General features: G+C 40.6%; 1 protein-coding gene across 5 annotated transcripts in view; it reads right to left on the bottom strand.

Annotated features, from left to right (window-relative positions):
- Nucleotides 1–1174: 1174 nt before the first annotated feature.
- Nucleotides 1175–23885, bottom strand: part of fbxl16 (F-box and leucine-rich repeat protein 16) — a 165284-nt gene continuing 142573 nt past the window's right edge. For all 5 annotated transcript variants that reach the window (XM_063057474.1, XM_063057476.1, XM_063057478.1 and 2 more), the window contains exons 4-6: nt 9116–9200; nt 5419–5482; nt 1175–2670 (exon numbers count right to left, since the gene is read on the bottom strand). In XM_063057474.1, the coding sequence (XP_062913544.1) occupies nt 2522–2670; nt 5419–5482; nt 9116–9200 (298 nt within the window). In that variant the 3' untranslated portion in view covers nt 1175–2521. The remainder of the gene's footprint in view (nt 2671–5418; nt 5483–9115; nt 9201–23885) is intronic.

The raw sequence follows: 23885 nt of genomic DNA, 5'->3' as shown, positions 1-23885 counted from the left end.
CAGTGAAATGTGTCATTTGCAGTAACAGCCAACATGCCCAAGGATGTGCTGGGGGCAGCCCTCGCGTGTTGCCACACATCCAGTACCAACACAGCATGCCTACAGTCACAACAGGCTGGAGGAACTCCGTGGAAACATTTCAGGCCGGAACCCTTCGTCAGGCCTATAGTGTTCAACAGATCAACACAAGCAGCAACAACAACAAAACGAGAGAACAGCAAAACAAGTTCCTTTTCCATCCACTCCCTCTCGCACACAGACACACACGCCTCCAACGCCAGGTCAGGCTGCCTTTGGGCCTCCAGTCCTCAGCCCCGAATTCTCAGGCTCACGGACATCAGGCCTCCAGCTTCAAGTCTCTTTACTTACTGCATTGAAGAGTTAGGATCGGTTATGTCTTTGGAGTGGCTCTAGAAATCACAGCTGAACAACTGAAAGGCAAGAGTGCTGAAACTACGCCAAACTTGCCACAGAATTAAAACTTTAGGGTATTTTTCCTCCAGAAAAATTAGGAAACTAATCTTTTTTTTCAACCAAGTTCTTTAAATTGTTGAAGTAGTTCATTGGTCCCCTGGTGGTATCGAAAGTTCAGTGTGGCTCATTCGTTAAAACTCTATTGTTCTTTTTTTAATAAGCCACTAGGGTATTCACTGAAACAGCTTTCATTCAATGGAACTGGGTAACACTATATTTTTGCAAGATAGAAAGGGTTGTTTGTGCCATTGCAGCTTTACAACCACGAACAATGCTAAAACAGCATTTAGTAGGCACCTGGATTCAGAGAGCACTTTTGATAATGGACCGACGATGATCAGTTTGGAATGAATTGCAGAGTTATGGCAAATTTACTAAAAGGAAGGAGGCCATTTTTGTCCATGCCACTTGAAAGTGGGTTTGGGCTAATCCCACTTAGCGGGTTTGGGCTAATCCCATTTAGTGGGTCTTTAGCGCTGAAGACCACAGCTCAAATTCACTTTGAATGCAAACAGGATTCTGCTCTATGCCTTCCACATTTAGTTTCAGAGATCTCGTACCCTGGAGTATTTTTTCATCATCGCTCCTCTACTTCAAATCTTAAACCCTCTCGTTTTTGATCCAACCTGCTAATGCCATGAAACGGCCTTTGTGCTAGTTCTTGCAAAGAAACGCAATAAAGGCAGCAAGAGCCGGAGGGTTTTATTTGGAATATTTATTTTAAGAATATTTGTACTGACAGTGGACTGACTTTCCGAAAGGATACTGCATGGAAGCATCACACTGTACACAACAAAGGCATCACAATTCAGCTGAAAGCAATGATAGAAATAATATTGCTGCTTCTGCTTTGAGTTTTTTTTTTGTAAAATGTCACTGTATTGCTGGGTGGGGGGTGGGGTGGGCAAGGAGGCAGGGTTGAGAAAAGCTTGGTACTTTTACAGCTGATATATGGAGTGCAGGCCTTCCATTTTACCTTCTAAGATCTTCTCATTTAAAGCAACATATTATAAATCACAGCCAATGGCCAACAGCACAGGAAAACACTTAGCAAATATAAGTTATAATTCTTTAAAGAGTATCCAAACAGACAGAAAAATATATACAGTAAGGAAGTCCCAAAGCCGTCCTGCTTTCACAGGAGGCCGACAACCAAAATGGGCTTCTTTTGGTCTCTATGAAAACATACTCCTGTAGATATCAAAACAGTCTAGTCCAACTCATCCAATCCCTGAGATCTTCAGGGATGAAATGGGCAGTCGCTGTTGCTGATTTGGTTTCCCATATGTCCTTCATCCTGCACCAAAAAAAGTCACGTGTTGTACTCCTTCATCTAGACCCCAATCCCCAACTTTGTCTCCCTTACGGATCCCAGCAGTAAACCAGCCAACATGAGAAACTGAAAAAGAAAATACTAATTGTCTTTTTTTAAAAAAAAAAGAAAAAGCATTACCTGCCAATATTTGGGCTGGTGGGGGAAACTCTCCATTGTTAGCTGGTTAAGAGTTAATAGAATTGGTTGACATCTGCTTCTGGAAGAGATGTTTTAACATCCATCCCTGGCACAAGGAATGATCACCACAACTCGTTTTCTAATAAGAGAAATATAGCCTCACATTCGCGGAGGGAAACATTTCAGCGAACGGAAATCTACATAAAAGTTAGACATATTACAGAGATCCAGCACCGAAACACAAGAGTTACAGCAGTAGCATGTGACTGCAGCTACCTGCAAACATTGCACATGCTCAGAACAAGCCTGATCACAACCACTCCACATTTAGAGAAAAGTGTGATGAGCAGGAATGACTGTGGAATTCACACATCCAGACAGAGAGAATGGGATGACTCTGGTTGCACACCAAAGCAAAAGTAATTTGAGTTTGTTTATATTCACAGTTTCTTTCTCATTCCTGACACGATTAAAATCATTTTCCTATCATTGATCAGATGCACACTCATCTCCAAGCTTTTATCTGATTGATAATCAGTGCTGGGGTTTGGCTGGAGGTGGTCATTCTGTGTACGTAGCCAATCCCTGGTGTCCTTACTCGATCACCATACAGCGGGGCAGGTGTTGGGAGTAATATTTGAAGAGCTCTGGGGTAGCACCGGGGCAGTTGGTTAGTTCCAGCTCCTCCAAGTCTTGTAGCTGAATCAAGCCCGAGAGGCCGGCGGTGGTCAACAATGGACAGCCTATGGGACGAAAAGGTAGAGTTATCACCCAGCTTTGGGGTGGGAAAAAAAGTAGCATGCAAGTCAGAAATACTTAATAGGATTGGAACTGGAGATTAAACTGTTAATCCCCAAAATGAGGACAATATTACCTCATAATCTTTCTTACCAGTTATGTAGGTTAGATTTTAATAGCCTCATTAAGTAATCTATTTATACACGCAATTATTATGGGGCTTTACTTTTTTTTCATAGCCACCTCTAAAGACTGATTTGTAATGGGATAAAATGCCATGGTTACCTGCAGTCCTCTGACATTTTACTTAATTGATATGTTTTTTTGTGCTAAGAAGTCCTTTGAGATGACACCTGTCCTTTTTTTTTTCTAGCAGTATAAAAGGAAACGAGGCATCCAATATAGCATGTAGCTGAGCATTCAAATTCATAATGCACTGCATGCCACATTGGTGAAGGTTCCTGTAATGTGTTCGGGGCCCAGTCTTAAGGGAGATTTTTAATTCTCTGCATGGGAGGTTGCAGATCATCTCTGAAAGGTGGGATAGACTCCAGGGGTTAAATTTTCAAAGTATCTATAGGCAAATAAGATGTCGCTTTATAAAATACGTCAAGTTAGCAAGAGCCACAAAGAATATCTCAAGCAGGCCAAAGGCCCCTTGAAGCTGCTTCTGAAAGCCAACTTTTTTTTTTATTGACTTAATTTGAATTCTGTCTGACCAGTTCAACATTAGATTTGTGCGTGGCTGTCAGGTTTCCTGGTCTCCTCTCGACTGTTACCTCTCTCCTTTATTTCCTCACTCATTTTATTGTCTTCACCAGTCTGTAAGTTGCCTGATCTTCTTTCTTCTTGAGAGCTATGGGGTCTCATATGGTGCTCCTGAGAAATTTCATGTTGTCCTGCCAGTCAGTGCAGTACTAGCGCAGTCTAAATTAAAATAATTTTGTGGGTTTTGCTATTTATTTATGCAGTGCACTTCGTTTCTTTTTTATTGGAAGGCACTGCCACCCATTCCATGGCAGTGCCAACCCTCAGAGGTGTCAGTCTCTGTGGGGGTGAGTGGAAGTTATGTGATGCATGACAGTGATTCCCAATGATGGATTTTGTTGTTTTGAGTGCCCTCCTCAGCAAGTAGCTGATGAGGTCCTTACTAATGAATGGAACCTAGAAGAAAGAGAAGGACGTAAGTCAGGATTAAACTGAAGCTGAATGTCAACATATTTAAGGCTTGACCACACTGGAGTTATAGAGTTGTCCATAAGCGTATTGCTTGCAGTTTATGTAAAAGTTCAAGTAGTAAGCAGCCACTCTGATCAAAGGACTTTGTAGTCTCACCATTGCCAAAGCGGTTCGCTCTTGGGCTGGAGCTTTCTATTGCCTCCTGATCTATCTGGATCAGAGCCACAATGTCTGGTTTAACTCCATCTCTGAAAATCTCTCCCTTTTTATTAATTGTTATCTTCTCCTGCAGATGGAGGACAGGATTATGAAAGAATACTGAGAAGCTAAGTGCATGTGCATCGGTTGTCTGCATGAAGTGCTTAAACTGAAAGGAAGACTAAGATAAGCAAAATAAGATGGGGGAAATTTGAAATTGGAAGTACAGGTTGAAACTCTTCTTGGGGTCTGACTGGTGCTGGACCACAGATGAGACCATGGAAATACTGATAGATCACCTTTCTTTGAGAAGGAGAATGGTTCTTTTTTAAGTGTAGGCACTGTCCAGGTTAAGCAGGAATTTCAAGAACCATTGATGGCCTGAAGTTCCTCTAGGTCAGAAATGTGGTCAGCTGAGACAAGTAATTAGCTACAGATTAGTACAGATCTTAGTTAATTTTAGATCTTTGTTGGAATTAGCTAATTAGTATAGATCTGTAGTACTTGCCAAATCACAGAGTGTAGGTTTAGAAGGTTCCAACCTGTGCGTTGAGTGGGGAAGGAGTTATGAGATGAGTTTGAGGTTATTGAATTGACAGCAAATGAGATGAAACAGTGGGTGAAAGGAGAATGCCAGGAGAGTCTACATTATGCTCAAGAGTGAAATAAGGCAATTTGTAGTTATTGATGAAGGATTGGTTACAAAAATGCTTGGCACTCTGAGTCCTGGTGCGAAGTGATAGTTAACATTTTCTGAGAAATAAAAAGAAATGGCTTTACTTACCTCTTGCAGTACTTATGAGTTTATTAAGTACCTTGAGTTTCATAGAGTGACGCTTCTGTTTATAGGTCTGAATGGTGACTTCTGATACACATTTTCAAAGAAAGGTCTTTGGACACTTTCTGACCACAATATGGGGAAAATATATACCTCCTGATACTCACCTTGAACAATGATTGTTTTTTTCTCTAAAAGGTATCAAAAAACTTATTGGGTTCTTTTTCATTTTTGCCTGATGTCTGAAAGCTCCAATAAATTTGCAATTCAAAATTGTCAAGATCTTAGAAGTTCACACGTTTTAAAGATTGCTACCTAGAGCATCAATGCACTCTCCCATCTTTCTCAGTGATCCCAAAAATGTCATCTGGACACGTATCATGCCAATGCAGATGAGAGTTGCGCTTTTTAGATTGGATTTTCCCTGCACCAAACACAGGTTTTATCTCACCGGGTGATGTCAACTTGTGAGTTTGCATTATTTTGTGGAGATCTTAAATATTCTTGCATCTCTACACATGAAAGGGATCACACAAAAGGATATTGAAAAAGTCCCTGTACATTAAATCATCATATTAATAAAACTAAAATTAGTCACCTGCTAATGAAAGTAATCGTAAACTCCGCATTCCAAAAAGATGTTGTAAACCAAAATCTTGCACCTGTGGGGAAAAACATAAATTACTTAATTATCCAGACATTATTTCACACACATGCATTCTGTGGTGTAGTTGGAATAGGCTGAGTAAGTAGTTTCATGAAGATGATACTTTTCACATTGTACTGTAATGATTTGGTGAACAGAATTGATAGCTTTGTGGGCAAGTTTGCAGATGATACAGAGATTGGTGGAAGGGCAGGTCGTGTCGAGGAAGGAGAGAGTCTGCAGAAAGTCTTGGACAGATTGGGAGAATGGGCAAAGAAATGTCAGATGGACTACGGTGTAGGGAACTGTGTTGTCGTGGTAGAAGGAATAAAGGCTTGGATTATTTTCTAAATAGGCAGCAAATTCGGAAATCTGAGGTGTAAAGGGACTTGAAAGTCCTTGTGCAGGTTTCACTGAAGATTAATTTGTAAATTGAGTCAGGAGTAAAGAGGGCAAATGCCACGTTAGCATTCATTTCCAGGGGGCTATAATATAAAAGCAAGGATGCAAAACTAATGCTTTATAAGGTGTTGGACAGACCAGATTTCAAGTATTGTGATCAGTTTTGGGCCCCATGTCTAAGGAAGGGTGTGTTGGCATTGGAAAGAGTCTAGAGGAAGTTATGAGAAAGGTCTGGTGAATGAAGTGGTTTAAGTATGAGGAGCATTTGATAGCTCTGCACCTGAACCCGCTGGAGCTCAGAAGAATGAGGAGGAATCATCGAAACTTACCAGACATTGAAAGGTCTATAATAGAGTGGATGTGGAGAGGAAGTTTCCTGTAGTGAGAGTGTCTAGCACCAGAAGGCACAGCCTCAGAATACAAGAACATCCCTTTAGAACAGAGATGAGGAGGAATTTCTTTAGCCAGAGGACAGTGAATCTGTGGAATTCATTGCCCCAGACAGCAGTGGAGGACAAGTCATTGGGTATAATTAAAGCAGATCTACATCAGACTATTGTTTATTGGCTACAGTTTTGCATTCAATACCAATTATTCCAAGCAAACTCCAGAACCTGGGAGTTGATGCTTTCCTCTGCAACTGAATCACTGACTTTCTGACCAATAGACCACAATCAGTAAGGATAGGCAGCAATACCTCTGCAACAATTATTCTAAATACTTGTGCTCCACAAGGTGTGTCCACAGCCCCTTACTCTATTCCCTGCACACTCATGACTGCATGACCAAATTCTGCTCTAGTTCCATCTACAAGTTTGTGGATGATACCATTGTAACGGGCCACATTTCACAGTACAGGAAGGAGATAGAGAGCTTCGTGACATGGTGTCATGACAACAATCTCTCCTTCAATGTCAACAAAACAAAAGAGCTGGCCATTTTCTACATCAGCGGTGTTGAGGTTGAGAGCTTCAACTTCCTAGGAGTGAGCATCACCAATAGCCTGTCCTGACCCAGCCACATTGATGTCACAGCCATGAAAGCTCTACTTCCTCAGGAAGCTAAAGAAACCGAGCTCGTCCTGACTGACTCTTACCACGTTAATTGACGCACCATAGAAAGCGCTCTGTCTGAATGCATAATGACTTGATATAGCAATGGCTCTGCAGTTGACTGCAAGAAACTACAGAGAGCTGTGGACACAGTTCAGCACATTGCAGGAACCAGCCTCCCTCCTATGCACTTTGTGTACGCTTCTCATTGCCTCAGTAAAGCAGCCAGCATAATCGAAGACCCGCACCCACCCCAGAAATCCTCTCTTCTCCCCTCTCCATTTGGGAGAAGATACAAAAACCTGAAAGCACTGGGCTCACCTACTGCTTCTACCCCACTGTTATCAGACTCTTGAATGGATCTCTTGTCCAACAAGATGGACTCTTGGCCTCACAATCTACCTCGTTGTGATCTTGCACTTTATCATTTACCCGCACTGCAGTTTCTCAATAGCTTTTACACTTTATTTAGCATTGTTATTACTTTACCTTGTTTTAGCTCAAGGCACTATGTAATGATTTGAACTATATGCAAGACAAGCTTTTCATTGTATCTTGGAGCATGTGACAATAATAAACCAATACTAATAATATTTCAGGTGGAAGAGTTTTGGCATTAAGACAGCAAAGAAGTTTATATCTGAAGTTGCAGAAAGGGTGGGGAAGGAATGGATAGAACAAAGGAGAATCACTTCGGATAAGGTCAGTGTTGCCGTGTTGATGAACTATTAATAAAACTATCTGTGGTAGATATGTTGACGAGATGAGGGATCAGAAGGAAAGTCAAGTAGAAACATATACAAACTGTAGGAAAAATTTCAAGTTAGGCTGTGTTCACAGAGGCACATAAACAAATCAATTTTACAATGGTCCATTATCCACATAGCTTGTTTTTACACTGTTTTGTAAATTATAATACTCCTACTCATACTGTTACTCGTGGCTATTAATAATCTATGCTAATGTTGGATGAATTCCACTGCCCTACGTATTGAATCTCTCAGTCAGAAATTGCTATTTTTGTTAACTTACCATTGGTGCAATTGAAAATCAAACATTTTTTCTTGGGACTGAAATGATCATTTCTGGATTGCTTCATATTGCTCTGGAAATGTGACCACGTACTTCTGGTAACTCATCCTTCGGATTTCAAATATCCTCTGTGCACTAGACTGAGCTGCCTCTTATTTGGTGAACCCACACCCTTGTAAAGTAATGAGCCGCCTCCCTAATGTTCGTTCTTTATCCTGAACCTGGTTCCGTGATCCCCTTGGACCTGGGTCTGGATCTCCTAATACTGTGCCTTGTGATCATCCTGCAAAGCTCCAGCATCCAATGTTTAGCTGGCGTACCAACTCCTATTCTCCCAGCATCATTCAGACATCCGTGTTGGCAACTGATCTCTCTGTACACACTCCCCACCACTGTCTCAACAGCACTACCATCAAAATATCGGACGGCTAGTTCTGGTGGGATAGAACCCAGCCTCTGACCCAAATTCTGTTACTTGGCTGTATTTAAAATGGAGGTTGATAGGTTCTTAATTGGTAAGGGTGTCAAAGGTTGGAAGTGGGGGGGGGGAGAAGCAGGAGGATAGAGCTGATAGGGATAATAAATCAGCCATGATGGAATGGCAGAACAGACTCGATGGGCTAAATGGCCTAACTCTGCTTCTATGTCTTATGGTCTTAATTCTCAGTATTGAAACTGCACAATGCTTGGTCAGTTCAAGGCCTCAAAATTAGATCATCTGTGATGATGGTGGGTGGGGTGGGAATCAAAGCCCAAAATGGTCATTGCCACATACACTGACTTAATAAGTTAATACTTAATAAGGTATAATTAAAAAGAATTTAATTTTGCACATTAAACATTCAGTGCAATGAAACAGATAACAGAAATGTGGCAAGATTGATAAAGGTTAAATGCCTCAAAGTTATTAACATTCAGCACCATGTTTACCTGCACTACAGACCTTGACATATGGTAAAATATCACATAATTAAATAAAATCCATAAGCCTTACCACATAAATTTCCAGGCCAGTTTATATTGATGAACTTGCCAAGGATAATGTTCTATATTAATATGTTACGTATTGCATTTGCAGGCAGATTGCCTTGATTGATTGTTTCCATGCTTTATAAAAGATATCAACATGTTTTTTTCTACTTTAATGTATATGTGATATTCACCTGGCAACACCACCTCAGATACAAGCTGCGCAGGGAAGACATTGTGGATAGATAGCCGAGTCCTGTATCAGTGATCCGCACGCACCTGCAATAACAAAAATAATAATGAAGAATCAAAATTTGGGGAATATACGTAACAATGCTGTTGTTTTGCAAAATTTAAAACTCAAATTTGTGGAGTATGATTGACATCCATCCACTGTTAAATGGGATCAGATGTCTTTCAATGAACTGAACTACTGTGACCATTATGAAAGAACTCAACTTGGTTCATAAGGAGAAGGGGAAAAGTTAATAAGGTATTACTGATAAGTATTTGTTTTTTCACATTAAACATTTTGTCAGTGCAATCTAAACTGAATAACAGAAATGTGGCAAGATTGATAAAGGGTAAATGTCTCTAAGCTATTAACATTCAGCACCATGTTTACCTGCACTACAGACCTGACATATGATAAAATATCACATAATTAAGTAAAATCAATAATCCTTACCACACAAAAATCGATGTAGGAGCACTGTGAAAATCTTTAGTGCCTTTATGAAGGACCATCGTACTTTTTAGGTTCGTTAAGGTTGTCATAGCCATGGAAGGTAGTGGGGATAAGCTCCCACTACCTATTAAATGCTCTCAATGGCATGCGTCTCAAATAGCCTGTGACAACCAAGTCCAATTCCTGGCCTTCATGTGTGGCCCAGCTACTAAACCCGGTGGAACCATTTCTACTGAAAGGAGAAGGGTGAAGGCAGGTTGCTGCTGCCTTAGAACCAGTCACTTGGGGCAAATGGGGGTCATCAGCTGTGGTTGGTAGCTCAGCTAAGAGAAGGAAAACTCGGATCTCAAACTGCACTGCCTTTCAGCTATACCCACTCATGGGGAAGGTTTTTGGAGTAAACCCCCAAGGAAAAATCCCTGAGGCAGTCTTATGTTAAGTTCAACGCTGACTGGCAACTCCTGCGATGCAAGAAACTGTATCGGTCTCTGCCATTCCTTTGGATTCATCTGCTGCATGGGCAGCAGCTCGCTCTCCATATCATGCTGCCCTGGCTCGCGTCTCACGTAGACAGCTAGGACAGCAATATCCATGTCAACCCCGGCCAAGTGAGGGCCTCAACTCGTACTTTATAAATACGAGTAGTGGTAGTAGTGACTGGACTGGCAGTAATGCTCAGAGTAGTTGTGATGGAATAAGTAATGATAATGATTGTGCAAGTATTACAAAAAAATCATAATTTTCTCACATTCTATCAGATCGCGTTAGTCCATTGTCCAAAATAGGTGTTTTAACGGGAATCAGTAAACTGGAAATGCTAATTGTACCCAGACACCTTGACGGTCATACACAAATGGAATCTACTGTCTATCTCTAAATGGAAAATGAAAACCATAGCCTGGAGATTTTTCATTTTCAACTGTTTTATTTTCATCACTTAAGGAAACAATTTAAGAAAGTTCTTTTAAAAATAAAATTTACATGTTGGTTAATTCAAGATTTGACTGAAATTCATTGATAAATTAATTGTTGCAATCTGTAGTATCATTGTTGGGAAACTTGCATACCTTATAGGTGTGTAGTACTGTATTCCAGTTCTACCACACAATCGTTGATGCTACCCTACAGTATATTTGAGAATTGACACTCAATTCAGTGTCAAAGAATCAGCAATGGGGAGAAATAGAATGTCTTTGACAAAAACAACATTGCCAAGATAAAACTGTAAAACATGGCTTAAAAGTAATAAATACCTGGAAAATCTTTTTATAGACTAGCTTGCATTCACATATTAAACATTTAAAAGCATTCAAGCCTCACTAGAAAGTCATAGAAAAAGGACCTTCTGCCCATCCTATCCATACAATCTATGGTAATATCACATTAATGGCATTGGTGCATTGGAAATTCAAGTATTTGCCTAAAATCAAAAGCCTATAAGAACTCTATGGGACAGGCAGCATCTCTGAAGACAAGATAATAGTCTGTTTTGGGTGGAGATACTTCATCTGAGTCCATTTCCCTCCACGGATGCTGCCTGACCCAATGAACTCCTCCAGCAGTATGCTTTATGTTTCATATTCCAGCATCTATGGTCCCTTGTGTCTCTAAGACTTGCTTAATGCCATGGAGCCATACAGCATGGAAACTGGCCTTTTGGCCTGACTGGTCCTTGCTAACTGTGTTACCCGGTGAGCTAGTCCTATCTGCATGCATTTGGTCCATAACACACTAAATTTCTCCTATCCATGTACGTGCCCACATTGTTTATAGATGTTGCTAAGGAGATGGCATCAGCGAGCGATACGACCAAGATCGACGTCCTCCAGGCAGTTCACGAAACTACTTCTTTTACTTTTCATATTTTTAATTGACATGCAACGCAGAATAGGACCCTCTGGCACTGCGAGCCACACTGCCCAGCAATCCCCCGATTTAATCCAGGCCTAATCACTGGTCAATTTACAATGATCAATTAACCTGCCAACTGGTACATCTTTGGATAGTGGAAGGAAACGGGAGCACCCAGAGCAAACCCACACAGTCACGGGGAGACCATAGAAACTGCTTACAGGCTGCAGCGGAAAATGAACCTGGGTCAGAACCTGGTTCTGTAAAGCGTTGTGCTAATCACTACGCTATTGTGCATTCCCCCCCCCCCACGTCTTTTTTCTTTTAAACGTGGTTCTCTACTGTTGGAGCCTGTGATCTACATTTTGGTGGTGTGTTTTCGGGCTGATTGAGTGATCCGGTGCTTTGCTGTATCTGAGAGTGCTCGGTGAGGTTTTGAGTAAAGTGTAGGGCCTTGAGGGCAAGGGGCCTGGAGATGGGGCTCAAGCCCATGATTGACTCCAGTTCTTGCCAATCTCGCTGATTGAAGCGTCGAGGAAGACAGAAATCATTGAGGCGAGCTAGTGTTCAGTGCCGTCTAGCGGCCTCTCACTCACTGCTCCAGGAGGAAGGTGCCTGTGTGTGATGGTCTCTCTCTCTCTCCCTCTCACTTGCTCCCAGAGGAAGGGCCCTTCGTTCGATTAGTCTCTCTCTCCCTCTCGCTTGATGCTGTTGATGGATTGTGTTGGAGTCCTGGGTCTTGGACAAGGTTTAATCGATGCAGTTTGTGGATTGGACTCTGTAGTTCATGTTATGATGTGTCCCTGGTTTCTGGTCCCTCCTTTTTCTGCTGCTATTTTGTCCGTTTTCGATCAGGGCAGCCTGCAGATAGTGAGCGATACAGCGCAAGATTGAACTGAACAGAATACGCCTGGATACTTTCTGTGTTTTTTGCTCGTTTTTATTTGCTGTTTGCACGACTTGGGTTTATTTTTGGGTGGGGTGGGGGGAGAGTTTGATGTTTATCCTTGAACTGGTTTCTTGGTTTTCCTTTGTTTCATGGCTCTTTGTGGGAAGACTAATCTCAGGGTTGTATACTGCATTCATTCTTTGATAATAAATGTACTTGGAATCTTTGGATTAATTCTTCTTAAATACTATGATAGTATCTGCCTCCACTATCTCTTCATCCAGCAAATTCCAGATTCCAGCTATCCTCTGTGTGGGGGAAAATCCCTCTTGGATTCTGTCATTAACATTCTACCTCACATTTTTTTTGTTCCAAATAAACAAACCCAGTCTCTCCAGTGTCCCCTTATAACTGAAGTGTACCAATTCTGGCAACATCTTAGTGAATCTCCTCTGCACAGTCCCCAGCAGAGTCACAACCTTCATAAATAGTGTGGTGACCAGAACTGCAGACAATACTCCATATGTGGCCTAGTCAGTGTTTTCTAAAGTTGGAAAGTGACAACACAACTCTTCTACCCTGTGCCACGGCTGTTGAAAGCAAGCATTCCATATGCCTTCTTCAATGCCTTATTCATATAAGTTAGCTAATAACAATGGACAGAAAATTTTTTCAACAGTGCTGCTTTTTCAGAATTTTTGTGTTTATGCTGGACCACTTGAAGCTAAACACAAATATAATTTTAGACTACTTGTATCATGTAGGAATTTGGAGAAACAGAATTAATTTTTTACTGAATATAATGCGTTTAATTGTTATTGAATATAACATGTTTAACTGCATAACAGTGCCGACATTTTGTGTCAACTATGCTAAAAATATTTTGTTAATGTTTTTTTGTTTGTACTCAGTGTCTGAGGCTTCTCACTTAAGTCTCCAACAATAATCAGACCACACTGATGAATTCCAGTTGCCCTGATACCATTTCTCCATGACCGCAATGCCTTGGTGAAATCTTTCACCATGCTCGTCCCTGACAGCGCCAAGATTTGCAGGGAAGAAGTCTAAATGGGAATGCAGAAAATTGATTCTGTAGTGACGTGTTGCACTTCATGGTTTGTATGCAGGAAGCATGTTGTCAACCAGCTGCATGTAGTTTGGTGCTCTGTAGTTGCCAAGAGAATTTTCAACAACATCCTGAAATTTTCAACAATAAAGAAAATGCTGGAGGAACTCAACAGGTCAGGTGGCATCTATGGAAATTAATAAACAGTCGACATTTCGGGCCAAGACCTGTCATCAATTTACACCAAGAGCTACGGATGTTGAGTCATTGAGAATATTCACAGATGAAACTATTAGATGTTTGGACACTGCCTGATAGGAGATTTGGCCTATTATGAGTGGAAGGAAAATGTGTACAAGGATTGGCAGATTAAATGAGTAGAAAAAATGAGTTGAACAGATTTATAACTACCTAGTTATTTAATGTAGAAAATGGTGTGTATGCATGTGGATTTAGTTAATACACATTGGATCGGGCATTATAGACTCATTTGCATATTTAATATTGGCACAGCTGTTTCTTTATTACTACTGTAAATTGTATAGAGGCAAACTTGACATACACAATTGTACTTGAATTTGATTTTAGATCCTATGTTAAAGCTACTCCTGTTTCAACGCTTAAAAAGTAATCTCCTCGGCCTTCAATCGAAAGTATGAGAAATGTGTCAGTAACAAATTAAGCCGATGAGTTAAATCACATAGAATTCTAGGTTTGGTTAATCCTTAGTCATGTGATCAAAGTGTCTGCAACCAATGACTTAATTATTCAGAGTAATGGGGGAAATTTTTTTTTCAATATAATTGATGCACTCAGCTGAATTCAAGTCCAAACAGAGGTATTAGAGAGATGCAGTTGGAGCATTTACCAAAAATAACATCTGTGTGTTTCCTGCAATGTTCCCCAGGCTCTGCTCAGGACAGCTTGATCTCAAACATGTAAATGAACTTCTAAAATACTTCTGTCGTTCAGTTGTACAAAAGCAGTCGCATTCCCATGTTAATCAGCAGCTGCAATAACATCAGAATTCTCTGCTGAAACTCAGGCCCTTACCCCAATATTGCTGTACTAGATCCAGTGCTAAAACATTTCTTCACAGTGTCAGTCAGTGACAAAGCACAACATTTAATTTAACAGAGTGTCTCACTATAACACCCACTAGTAAAATAAACTCTGCGTTGATAAATGTTCATTACATCTGCAAGCTTAATCAGGAGTGTTGACACTATGCTCTACGTAAACTAATCTAATTTTACTTTTTCTTCTCAAAGCTGTATATAAGTGCTTAGTAACTACCCATTTTAACAGAAGAATATATCCTCGAAATAAAAGGAAATAGTCCTTATTTTTAGAGAACGGACAGTTCGGACATATCACTGCAGACAGTGTACAAACTTTGAGTTGTCATTGTCGCAATAAGTTAGCATTGTCCTTGCTAATCCATTCTATTTATTGAGAGATACTGTGCCCTTCCAGCTCAGCGAGCTGCACTGCCCAACAGCCCATCTATTTAACCCTAGCCTAATCACAGGACAATTTACAATGAACAGTTAACCTACTAACCTGCAAAACTTTGGACAGTGGGAGGAAGCTGGAGCACCTGAATGAAACCCCACACTCCCGGGAGGGACGTTTAAACTTCTTACAGAGGATGCCGGAACTGCAATCTGATGCCCGGAGCTGTAAAAGTATCATAGGGACCACTACGCTACCATGGTACCCTCTCCCTTAGAACCTGCATCTATAACTTATGATTCAATGATTTGTAGCGTCACTAATGGGTATCTGGGAGTAATTGAAATGGCGTAAAAAATTATAATTTTTCATCTGAGGTCTACAGAGATCACACTTTCCAATCTGCATTGGTAAAAGTCCTTTCAACAGAATGTAGTCTATTAACACCAAAGAGCTCTCCACTGCCACCTTTTGCCCAAGAGAACAATTAACAAGTAGCATGTGATGGTGCAAGCGATTGGTTATGCACCAACTTTTATGCAGGGAATACAACATCCCTGAAAAAAAACAATAAGGGAGACAGAGGCATCCTGAGTTTAAAACAGCCTGAAATATCAATATACACTGAGCTTAAGAAGAGTGCAGGCAATTACAATCAACCTGGTGAGTTTATTTTGGGTTTATTCTGGGCCTGTATTCACTAGAATTCAGAAGAATGAAGGGTGACCTAATTGAAACCTATTGAATGGTGAGAGGCCTTGAGCGAGTGGATGTGGAGTGGATGTTTCTAATGGTGGGAGAGTCTAAGACCAGAGGACACAGTCTCAGAATAGAGGGGTGTCCATTTAGAATGGAAATGAGGAGGAATTTCTTTAGCCAGAGTGGTGAATCTGTGAAATTCATTTTACAGGCAGCTATGGAGGTCAATTCTTTATGTATATTTAAAGCAGAAGTTGATAGATTTTTCATTGGTCAGGGCATGAAGGGATACTGGAGGAAGGCAGAAGATTAGGATGAAGAGGAATGTGGAACAGCCATGATGAAATGGTGGAGCAGGAGATGGGTCAAGTGGCCTAATCCTACTCCTATATCTTATGGTCTTGTAATGATGGAGGTGGTGTGTAGCTCCTGTTCCCACTGGATAGGAGATTTTCTAACCTGCTCATAGAATAGCAGGAGACTCTAACTGCCGACGGGAGGCAGCTAAATACTTTCCCAAAGTTTCCTAGAGGAATCCAGCAGTACTGGGCTTGGTTCATTATTTTTTGTCTGTCTTGTTAGGAGTTCTCAGCCGCTGTAGGTTTCCACTCGAAAATGATGGGATGTTAAGCTTTAGTGGCAGAGCTGCACGATGCTTTGGGAATAGGTTAAAATGGTGCAGATGAAGTGTTCAGTAAAGGGCAAGTTCACGCTGAAGCCCAATAATGATCAGAGTTCCCAAGAGCTCTGTGCCAGATCCTTTGCTGATTTTGAGAATTATTTTTAAAAAGGTCAGTAGAATGAAAACGTGCACAAGGGTTGGAAGTAGAATGAAAAGTAAAATAGAAAGATCTGTACAGGTTAACAACTAGGTAGTTATTTAATGTTGAAAAGGGTGTTACGCATGTGGATTTAGGGCACTCAAGCATACAGGTATAAAAGTACCAGTATTTTTCCTAGCTATAGTGAAATGAAAATTTAAAAAAAGTTATACTACTTAGTTTTATGTCTTTGATACATCTTGGTTTGAAAAATTTAGTGTGGTGACCTCCTCCAGTCTCCACTTTACAGAAGCCTATCTGCTGTCAATTCAATTCACTCCATGTGATATCAAGCAATGGAAATGTACACTGGACATAGCAATATCTGTGGTCTCAGTGTCATCCAGTTGTAGTGCAGAAGACTTGCAGCCACTCTGAACCTTATCAGTATAGCTGCAGCACAGTCACCCACATGATAGTGACCTATCTACAAAGCTAACAAGTCTAATGTAACCAATTATCATCCCATCCTATAATTTTTAAGTATCAGTAAAGTAATGGAACGGATAATCAAGAGTGCAATAAAGCATGATTGGGGCAAAATGGAGACTTCCATCTCTTTCTGCCAGATGCTGTTTGACTTGCTGAGTTCTTGCAGTATTCTGCTTTAATTTATTTGTTCTGGAATGCCTTGATATGTGGGGTTCTCAAAAGCAAAAAGCCCTTGCTGCTCATTGCATTTTGTCAGCACTATTGCTACATTGCATTCACTAGATTGGTGCTTCAATTACAAAGATGCTACACACTCACACACACACACACACTCTCTCTCACTCTCACTCTCATTCTCACACTCTTGAAGGAAAGATGACTTCACTGGTCATCTTGGACTACGTGCAGAGCCCTCTCGGATGTTCCAAAGACAAGCCAGATATCATTTCTCAGTGCCTCTGGGCTACATTGACCCACAAGTTGAAATTTTCTTTTAGTTATTACATAATTAGATAGAATTTGTACTACATAATTTGTACCAGGCATTTCCCACTTCATAAAAGAGGGAATTTAACCTTCTCTTGATATTCAATGGCCTTGTCATTGCCCAGGGGTCCCCCATTTCAATGATCCCTAGGCTTCACTATCGACCAGAAATTCAACAGGAGAGGTTCAAGTGTTGTGGCTTCAGGAGCTGATTCAAGGTTGAATATCCTATGGCAAGTGATTCATTTCCCCAGCTGCAAGCTGCACATCGGCTATGTGATTGAATATTCTCCACTTGCCTGGACGATAACAACTACAATACCAGGAAGCTTGGAGCCATCCAAGACATGTGGGTTGGTATTCCATTAGCCATTCTCTGCTACAGGTACACAGTGACTGCAACAGATACTCTCTACAAAATGCACTACAGTTTTCCAAGACCTCTTTGGCAGCACCACCCAAGCCCCCACTGTCTACTCTGTTAAGGCCAAAGCAGCAGGTGTTTGGTAATACCATCAAAGTCTTAAAATGTCTTATTGCTGCATCTATATTCTGGTACTCCCCTCACCACAACTCTTTGAGAGGATCTTAACAAGATAGATTGCAGCACATTCTCAAGGATATTTGGCTATGGGCAGCAATTTTTGACCTTGTGAATGTTACCCTCAACGTCAAGTTAAAAAAGTATGGATCTATTGCCTTGCATCGAAGAGAAAATCATGAATTCCAGAGCAAAAAAAAAATGCGGCAGAAACCTAGGACAGTGGAATTCATTCTGATTCCATGCCCTGGACATTTATGGAGCAACCTTTACCTATGTGCTAGGTGGCAAAGTACATAAACTAGGGCATTTATTCACCTGTCATTTTTGAGCTTTTGAAAGCTGTTTTACACCTGCAAAATGGATGTAATGTGATTCCATCTCTAAGCCCTCATCTTTATTGGCTGGGCTAAAAGGGAGACCTTTTAATTGCCCGGAAGTTGTATGAGACAGAAATGTACAATTCTTCATCACATTCTTTACTAACAAAGGTATATTCCAAATTTATCAACAAATCAAAAAATTGCCATCAGTGTAATGCATATCACCATAGAGTTCAAATAATTTATTTCAGTAGAGTGCTGGACTAGTGGGTAAACTCTGAGGGGATTTGAAGGAAAATATTTCAGAAGCTTTTGTTAGTAGCCCATGGAGCACAATGAACTAAGGATTGCAGTTATTCTGTTTTCGGATCAATCAGTTTACCAACTTTCTTGCTAGCTATGCACTCTCTGAACAAAAATGTCAGCAACCTTGGCATAATCTTAGACTGTGAAGCCTCCTGTTCTTCACCTCGTTACCAGCCACTCCAAAATTAATTGCATGCCTTTTCCTGGTGATCAGCAACTTGTATAGGTCACTGCAACTAAAATCTTTATTTACAAAGCAAAAAACACAAAATGCAAGAGGAACTCAGCAGGTCAGGCAGCATCTAAGAAAAGGAATAAAGGGTTAACTTTTCAGGCTGAGACCCTTCATCAGGACTGTAAAGGGGGAAGACGCCAGAATAAGAAGGTGGGGTGGGGGAGGGGGGTGAAAGGAGTACAAACTGGAAGGTGATGGGTGAAGCCAAGTGAAGAAGAAGTTGGGTGGGTGGGGGGATTTTGTTTACAAGGTTTTCAAATTATATCACAATATTATCTCACAGGAAGCCTCTGCAATTTCCTCCAATTTCACACCTAATTCTCCAGTTATTTTAGGCATTGCTATGACCTTTGTTTTATACCAGCATCTCTAAAATTGGCAGCAGATGTTTCAGTCAACTCAAGCCAACTTGTAACAGTTTCCACCTTTCAACTCTGGTCTCCTGGAAGAACCACAACTTATCCTTTCAAAACAGCTGTGCTCCCCACTATTACAATTTCCCATCCTGTCTCGCTTCTGTCTCAGAACTATGTAAAGGGCTAGTTGGTATTTCAGAGGAATTAAATAATTTAGGTTGCCATCAGTGCTGCTGTTCTGATATTCCAAAGAGTGTGACGTCACACTTGCAGCATGATCTGCACCAAATGGGCAAATGGCAGATAGAATTGAACACAGAAAAGTGTGAGATATTGCAATTTGCGAGGACATACCAGTTAAGACTTACATAGTGAATAGTAGGGTACTGAGGAGTGCAGTAGAACAGAGGGATCTAGGGGTACAAATCCATAATTCCATGAAAGTGGTGTCACAGATTGATAGGGTCATAAAGAGAGCTTTTGGTACATTGGCCTTCATAAATCAATGTATTGAGTACAGGGGTTGGGATGTTTTGTTGAAGTTGTGTAAGACTTTGATGAGACCAGATTGGGAGTATTGCATGCAGTTCTGGTCATGTACCAGATAACAGTAAGATTGAAGAAGTAGAGAGAAAAATTAGTTGCCGAGATCTGAGGACCCAAGTTATAGGGAAAGGTTGACTAGGTTATTCCCTGGAGCATAGAGGAATGAGGGGTGATTTATTAAAGGTTTATGATGTCTATATTTAGGGTTAATGCAAGCAGGGTCTTGCCACTGAGGTTGGGTAAACTAGAAGTAGAGGTTAAGGGTGTTTCCAAACCCCCAGGCTCGTAATGAGTTAGCTGTTACTGTGAATACAAATTAACAGCAATGTAACGCTACAATGCGTAGGAAAAACAATGAAAAGGCCGTTTCCAATAAATAACAGGTCTAGGATGGATATGATTTGGATAAACACAAAAAGCAACATAAAAGTTTGAATGCTTCTTCTAAGGAAAAATAAGACAATTACCTGTATGAATACTAACAAATGTACTGTTCTCCAGGAAGCAATAATTTAGCTCACACCGGTATAAACTTCAATTGAAGTTGTATTGACAAAATATTTTAAACTATAACAAACAAAATAATAAAAAGGGCCCATCACACATATGTCAGTCTATAGTGTGCACACAATCACTGGAGCTAATTGTTGCATAATCATTCCAGTTTGCTTCACTTCATTTACTCATGATACTGAAATGGTTCTGCACTGAAAAACCAGTCCCAGCAAAAATAATATCCACACATTCAAGAAAAAAGGCATCAAACTTTTTCCAATATCATGTGCAAGCTGGCTAACTGAAGGTTATCTGCACATTTTTCATGAGATCATAATTTGCATGATTTTCTGACATCTGTATCTGTCCTTCTACATTGGGTTCTGTGAGCGCTTAACAAAATTTTCCCGCCTGTCCATCTTTCACGAAACTTCTTCAATCCCATGCTCTCTGTAAAAAATGGCTACCCGTTCTTTTCCCAGGCATCTTTTTGAACAAATTGTTAACAAGACAAATCCTATTGGCTAACTCAACAAGCCTAACTTATTAATCAAATGAAATTTGATTTTAAACAGCAAAAATGAAATACTCAATTACATAATGTGAATAAAAGAACACTTCTGTATATAGATTTGCATTCTGAGAGAATCTGCAGAAAATAAAATGCCCGACAGCATAACTGTATTAATAAAATAAAGCATGGTCTTAAACCAAGTGAAAGCTGTAATACTTAAGGGAAACCTGAGGGTGAACCTTTTCACTCAAAGGGTGGAGTGAGGGTGTAGCGAGTTGCCAGAGGAAGTGGTAGATGTGGGTTAAATTTCAACATTTAATAGAAGTTTGGATAAGTACATGGCACAGAGGTGTATGGAGGACTATGGTACAGGTGTGGGTCAATGGGACAAGGGAGAATAACCATTTAGAATGGACTAGATGGGCCAAAGGGCCTTTTTCTGTGCCATATGCTTTATGACTCTATCAATCTATAGAATTCCAAGGCTTACGATAAGATGGCATCACATTCAGTTGCAGCACCCTCTTTGGGTCAATCAAAGGTGTTTTTGTCTTTTTTTATTATCACAGGACAGTGCTGGACATTAAGAACTTCAGGTGCTGCAGGTCTACCCCATCAGCATGCTGTTCATTGGCAGAGGAGATGGTGAAGCTGGACTTGGTGCAGACCATGTTCCTGCCTTCTACAGTAAAGTATCAGAGTTGGTGCACGAAGGCAGTGTGCAGTCTAACAGCGAGTGGTTGTTTTGGATGTTTCTCTTGCGATCACAAGCGCTTGTTGGGCATGGATAATGTGAACTGCTGCTAGTCTGTTTCCCTTATTTATTGGTGAGACCGATGGTGGGGGAGCTGTGTGGCCTCGGTTGTAGCAAGGACTTGGCCCCAAGCCGTGGGCTTGCCTGTTGCAGCAGTCCAGGAGAGGAGATGCCAGAGGCAGTGTAGCACGTTGCCCATGCTGGATTGGGCTGGTCCCTCCCATCAGTGCTGCCCTCCAGTGTTTGATCGGTGGAATGACAAACCGGATTGTGTGTGTGCATGCGTACATTCATTTGCGGACGGCTGAGAACTGCTTGTTCTTGCCGGCAACATCCATGCGTCATCAATGTCACTCTGGGACTTGGGCTATATATACAGTATACTTCTGTGTGACTGTATGTTACTTGCTATCTTATATTTGCCATATGTGGCTTGTACTATGTATGATTGTTGGTACTGCATTTTCCACCTTCGCCATGGAGGAACGCTGTTTCATTTGTCTGTATTCATGGTATTCATGCATGGTTGAAAGACAATTAAACTTGATTAAGAAGCTTAGCACAACTATTATGAAAAATGTTCAAAAACATTTATAAGAATGAAGAATGATCGTGAGTTTCAGAAATGAATAAACACAACATTATCCTGTATGAATTTTGCATATGCTTGTAAATCTTTTAAAATTACTACTTTAAAATGCTGAGCATGAATCATACATTGAAAGTAGATGTTCAGGCCTATTTATCTCAATTAAAATCAGAATTAAAAGGATTTGTCTCCTCTCTCAAATTTAGGCAGTGCCATTGATTATAGAGAAAAGGTGATAATGGAAAATACAAGATGAATGTTAAGAATGATAGTATTGTTAAGGCTATCTAACTTATCTGTTCTACAAGGTTACTCCTCAGCAATCCTATCTGTTCTTCTCATAGTCCTATAAACTATCCTCTCAGCCTAGACAAATCAATTTTGAAGATATTGATTTGATTCAGCTTCTATCATTCCTAGGGCAGTAAATTCCAGATCCTTACTGTATTTTGAATTAATTTTTCCCCTCAGATTTCTTCCTAGCCCCCAACCTTTTGATCTTTTCCTAAAATTTTAAATCAGTGTCCACTGGACCTTGAACTGTGCACCAGTTGGATCAGCTTCTCACTATCTAAGGCAGTAATTACCTTTGACACCTTACACCTCAATCAGATCTCCTTTTGACCTCACCAGTTCTCAGAGGTACGACTGTGCCTTCTCCATTATAATCCTAAACACAAGAGATTCTCCAAATGCTAGAAATCCAGAGTAACACACACAAAATGCTGGAGAAACTCAGCAGGTCAGGCAGCATCCATGGAAATGAATAAATTGTCGATGTTTTGGCTTGAGACCCTTCATCAATCCAGCACTCTGTGTGTGTGTGTGTGTGTGTGTGTGTGTGTGTGTGTTACTCCTTTATAACCCTACAGCTGAAATTCCTGATCCCCAGAACTTTCCAATCTTTTCTAGGATGTGGCAACCTCCATTGTATGCTATACTCCAGCCGTGGGCCTTATCAGTGTTTTATGCAAATGTAATGTCACTTTCCTGCTTTTGCATTCTGTCCTCCTGTTTATGAATCCCAGATTCCATATACATTATTAATCACTGTCTCAATATGCTCGTATATTAAAGGATTTGTGCACATGTAAGCCCTGGTTTCTCTGGTGCTGTACATATTTAGAACTCTGCAATGTAATCTATATTCTCTCTCCTTTCTCCCAAATAGATCTCTCTGTATTAAATTTCACCTACCACTTCACTGTGCTTTCAGCTAGTCCATCTGTGCCCCATTGTAGTCTTGTATTATGATTCTCACTGTTTATGACATCTCCAGTTTTTTTGACATCTGTAAATTTTGGGAACTTCACCCATGTTGGAGTCATTAAAGTGCATATTTTGAAAAAAAGTTCCCAGCACTTCGGTCCTGGGGACACACCAATGCCTGGTATTCTCCAATGTGAACAACAACCACTTCCCTCTAGAGTTATAGGGTAGTAGAAAACTACAGCACAGAATCAGGCCCTTTGGCCCTTCTCGTCCATGCTGAACCATTTAACCATATAACCATATAATCAACTGCCTGGTCCCATCAACCTGCTCCCAGACCTTAGCCTCCCATACCCCACCCATCCATGTACCTATCAAAACTTCTCTGAAAGATTGAAATTGAAATTTTCTTCACCACCTACACTTTCACATTCTCTCCTCCCTCTGAGTGAAGAAGTTTCTCCTCACGTTCTTCTTAAAAATTTCACCTTTCACTCTTAACCCATGACCCCTGGTTTTAGTCTCACCCAACCTCGGTGGCCTGCTTGCATTTACCCTATTTAGATCTATATTTTGTATACCTCTGTCAAATCTCCCCTCAATCTTCTCCATTCTAGAGAATAAAGTCCTAACCTATTCAATCTTAATTATAACTCAGATCTTCCAGTCCCACAACAACATTGTAAATTTTTTCTGTACTCTTTCA

The sequence above is a fragment of the Mobula hypostoma genome, chromosome 9, assembly GCF_963921235.1.
Source record: "Mobula hypostoma chromosome 9, sMobHyp1.1, whole genome shotgun sequence".
In the NCBI taxonomy this organism is placed as follows: domain Eukaryota; kingdom Metazoa; phylum Chordata; class Chondrichthyes; order Myliobatiformes; family Myliobatidae; genus Mobula; species Mobula hypostoma.
Note: the sequence above shows the minus strand (reverse complement) of the source record. Positions and strands in the feature narration are given on the sequence as shown.